The sequence below is a fragment of the Panthera tigris genome, chromosome E2, assembly GCF_018350195.1.
Source record: "Panthera tigris isolate Pti1 chromosome E2, P.tigris_Pti1_mat1.1, whole genome shotgun sequence".
Lineage (NCBI taxonomy): Eukaryota > Metazoa > Chordata > Mammalia > Carnivora > Felidae > Panthera > Panthera tigris.
This window is the reverse complement of record NC_056674.1, coordinates 4,265,022-4,269,383: the sequence shown is the minus strand read 5'-3', so window position 1 is coordinate 4,269,383 and position 4,362 is coordinate 4,265,022. Positions and strand designations below refer to the sequence as shown.

Below are 4,362 nucleotides of genomic sequence, written 5' to 3'. Positions count from 1 at the left end.
TGATTTCAAAAGCAGGAAAGCTCATTAAGCAAAATGGATTCAATAGATTCACGTCTTTGGTCTCCAGATGGCTACTCCTCTGCTAATCCAAGCTTAATGAAGAGTTCCTCTATAAGCTTGTCTCCCCAACTTGGAAATGCAGGCACCCTCCTTGGAATCGACTTCTCATCAACCAGCCTGTTGGCACCAAGACCGATCCCAGAACAACTGACCTTCCAAAGACCCTGAATATTAATTCATTCTCATCACAGACATAAAATGTCTACTTAATGTTAGCCTTCTACCTCCACTCTTTTTACATCTCAGCTAACATATCATCCTGCCTTGGCCTTTGTCTCCTCAGAATTCCAAGGTTCCACTGAAAATATTTTTAACATGCTCATCTTTCTCCACACACGTTTTCTTTTTTCTTTTTTTTAATTTTTATTTACTTTTGAAAGAGAGCAAGAGACAAAGTGCGAGCAGGGGAGGGGAGGGGCAGAGAGAGAGGGAGACACAGAATGTGAAGCAGGCTCCAGGCTCTGAGCTGTCAGCACAGAGCCCAACGCGGGGCTCGAACCCATGAACCGTGAGATCATGACCTGAGCTGAAGTCGGATGCTTAACTGACTGAGCCACCCAGGCGCCCCAACACGCATGTTTTCTAATTTCAAACTACTACTGTTCTCTAAGAATGTGAGACACAATATTCACAACCTGGTTGTCATTGTCCTTAACAATGAAAACCTAATTTTACCTCCAGCTTCACCTCAGGACACTTGCATTACGTTACAGCGATGCGGAACCCTCTGCCCTGAATTCCTCGAAGGAACACCCCACAGGTATTCCTCTTACAGGCACAACTAGTCTTACGATCACATGGCCAGTAAATCCCAAGGAAATTTGATATGTCACATTAAAAATTATACATCCAGGGTGCCTGGCTGGCTCTGTCGGTTAAGCGCCCGACTCTTGACTTTGGCTCAGGTCATGACCTCACGGTTCATTAGATTGATCCTGAGTTGGGGGTCTGTGCTGACAGCACAAAGCCTGCTTGGAATTCTCGCTCTCCCTCTCTCTCTCTTTGTCCCTCTGCCATTCATGCTCTATCTCTCTCAAAATAAATAAATAAGCATTTTAAAAAATTATACACCCAAAGACATTTCCAGTAACTCTACGTTATTTCAGGACCGTTTTATTTATTGGACTCTGAATTTCTCCACGACCAGCATTAATAAAATGTAATTACATGAGTACTTACATAATTATTACATAGGATTTCATTTACAATGGCTGTTATTTACTCCTTATTGTAGCAGAATCTCTGTCTTATTCAAAACTCTATAAAATAAGACTGACTGGGCGACTTGGTGGCTCACTTGGTTAAACATCCGACTCTTGGTTTGGGCTTGGGTCATGATCTCACAGTTTCGTGAGTTTGAGCCCTACATCGGACTCTGCACTGACAGTGAAGAACCTGCTTGGGATTCTCTCTCTCCCCTCTCTCTTTCTCTGTCCCTCCCCCACTTGCTCTGTCTCTTTCTCTCTCAAAATAAATAAACTTAAAAAAATTTTTTAATAAAATAAGACTATTTTACTGAAGATTTCTTGAAGGATGAGTATAACAAGTGGCTGAACACTGGGGTGCCTGGGTGGCTCAGTCAGTTGAGCATCTGACTTCAGATCAGGTCATGATCTCACGGTTCATGGGTTCAAGCCCCATGTTGGGCTCTGTGCTGACAGCTCAGAGCCTAGAGCCTGCTTCACATTCTGTGTCTCACTTTCTCTCTCATGCTGTCTGTCTCTCTCAAAAACAAATGAACATTAAAAAAAAAAAAGATGTGGCTGAACACAGTGCAAACCAGACAATTTATATTTCTCTGATGAGACGAGGGAAGTGTGTATTTCTTCCCATGCACACAGAGAAGAATCTGGATACACAGTGGTTGTGACTCAGGAGAATAAAGGGGCAGGCAGTTGGGAAACCTGAATTGATTAGGGCGGAGGTGGTCATCAGCCACCAGCAGGTCTTATAAAAAACAGAAAAATAAATGTAAATAATGGAGGAGAAGGTGTAAAAAAATACAAAGGTGCTCACCAGGACAAGGATACTTTGAGTGGCTCTGATCTCAGGGGAGGACGTAGGGGGCACTTTGGTTCTATGAATGTATTGGACCTGATGCCTGTGCCTGTGCAGGATGGAAACCATGAACACACTGGTCCAAGTTATGAGCCCCAAGCACAAAACATCATGGACAGATATCAACAACATATATAGTAAGTCTGTGTGTTTGTCTTGCAGTTTAGAAGTACAGTATCCAAAGTCCATAGTTCTTGAAGTGTTTCTGCTGTTCCATTTGTCAGTCACATACACAGGAACCATAATATGGAGTATTATGTTCAGAGTCCAGCAGAGGATATTTGAGGGGCCAATGTATTGGGAAGCTTTCCCTTTAAGCATTGCCCACCTGGAGCCCCAGGGACTGATGGTGATGGCTTGGAAGACACTCAAGAGGCAGGTGGTGTCGATGGACATACCCCGGGCCACTCTGTGAACAAAGAAAACAACTTTGCATCCAAAGTCACTGAGAAAAGATTTCAGCTCAAAAGCTGCCATGGTCTCTGGGATTCCTCGAGAGAGAATCACCAAGGAGTTGATTAAAGTCAAGTGCCTGAGAATCAAGCCTGTGGACTTTGCCCCGTATCCCCTGAGGTAATGGGATGTAAAATGGTGGAAGAACCAGAAGTTTCCCAGGATTCCAAAAACTATCTGGAATAAGAAGATCACAGCAAATTTCACATCTGTTGAGGCCATTCTGTCATTTTCCAGGGTTCAGAATTCGCATTCACAAAGAGAAGACTCTACATGAAAACAAGAGTTGCGGGCTAATGGTTCGTGGAAAATAAATTTAAAATTCTCCACGTGCTACTACTTTTCTCTGAGAATTTCTTTCAAATGCACACGTTTTCTTTGATTCAAAGATTTCCAAGTTCAGGGGCGCATGGGTAGCTCAGTCAGATAAGCGTCCGACTTCGGCTCAGGTCATGTTCTCGTGGTTCGTGAGTTCAAGCCCTGAGTCAGGCTCTGTGCTAACAGCTCAGAATCTGGAGTCTGCTTTGGATTCTGTGTCTCCCAATCTCTGCCCCTCTCCTTCTTGTGCTCTGTCTCTCTTCCTTTCAAAATAAATAAACATTAAAAAACACTAAAAAAAAAAAAAAGATTTCCAAGTTTAACATATTGCTTTATATAGTTCTCATTTACTCTTTTTTTTATTTTTAAAAAATGTTTTTTATTTCTTTTTGAGACAGAGGGAGAGTACGAGCAGGGGAGGGGCAGAGAGAGAGGGAGACACAGAATCAGAAGTGGTCTCCAGGCTCTGAGCTGACACAGGGCTCGAACTCACAGACCATGAGATCATGACCTGAGGTGAAGTCAGATGCTTAACCAACTGAGCCACCCAGGTGCTCCTAGTCACTCTTATTAATGCTTTACCTATGGTAAATTATTTAATACTTAGAGATGTATACGTTTTACAGACAAGGAGGCTTTAATTAAAATGAGGTTATATGACTCACTGAAATATTACAATAGCCAGGGTGCAATAATCCTGGTGTTTACCATCATGCTATATACTCTCATAGCTACCTGGTTGTGTCTTTCTTTTTTTTTAAGATTCTATTTTTAAGTAATCTCTACCCCAACATGGGCCTCGAACTCACAACCCTGAGATCAAGAATTGCATGCTCTACTTGGAAGCACTCCGGCACCCGTACCTGGTTGTATCTTTAAATAATACAGATACATGGGGGCACCCGGGTGGCTCAGTCGGTTAAGTGCCTGACTTCAGCTCAGGTCATGATCTCGCAGTCAGTGAATTCGAGTCCCACATCAAGCCCTGTGCTGACAGCTCAGAGCCTGGAGCCTGCCTCAGATTCTGTGTCTCCCTTCCTCTCTGCTCCTCCCCCACTCACACTCTGTCTCTCTCTGTCCCTCAAAAATGAATAAATGTTAAAAAAAAATAAAATGAGGGGCGTCTGGGTGGCTTGGTCGGTTAAGCGTCTGACTTCGGCTCAGGTCATGATCTCACAGTCTGTGAGTTCAAGCCCCGCGTTGGGCTCTGTGCTGACAGCTCAGAGCCTGGAGTCTGTTTCAGATTCTGTGTCTCCCTCTCTCTCTGCCCCTCCCCTGTTCATGCTCTGTCTCTCTCTGTCTCAAAAATAAATAAACGTTAAAAAAATATTAAAAAAAAAATAAAATGCAATACAGATATATGCACGCATACAGGGTAATCTTTGAAATTGACTTTAACTTAGGTTTGATTGTGACAATTCTTCATTTTTGCTAAAATGTTTGTTCCATTGACCAACATCACTTGTGAATGAA

The 4,362-nt window shown here is 43.0% G+C and overlaps 1 protein-coding gene across 1 annotated transcript; it reads right to left on the bottom strand.

Moving 5' to 3' along the window:
• Positions 1-1,848: 1,848 nt before the first annotated feature.
• On the bottom strand, positions 1,849-2,793 carry LOC102971318 (vomeronasal type-1 receptor 2-like). Its single transcript, XM_007087123.2, has one exon. It carries the CDS (start codon positions 2,791-2,793, stop codon positions 1,849-1,851), a length of 945 nt encoding a protein of 314 aa, XP_007087185.2.
• Between the last annotated feature and the right edge of the window lie 1,569 nt (positions 2,794-4,362).

What these genes read in the sequence shown, in the direction of transcription:
- LOC102971318 (XM_007087123.2), bottom strand. Translation starts at nt 2,793, where the DNA reads ATGGCCTCAACAGATGTGAAATTTGCTGTGATCTTCTTATTCCAGATA.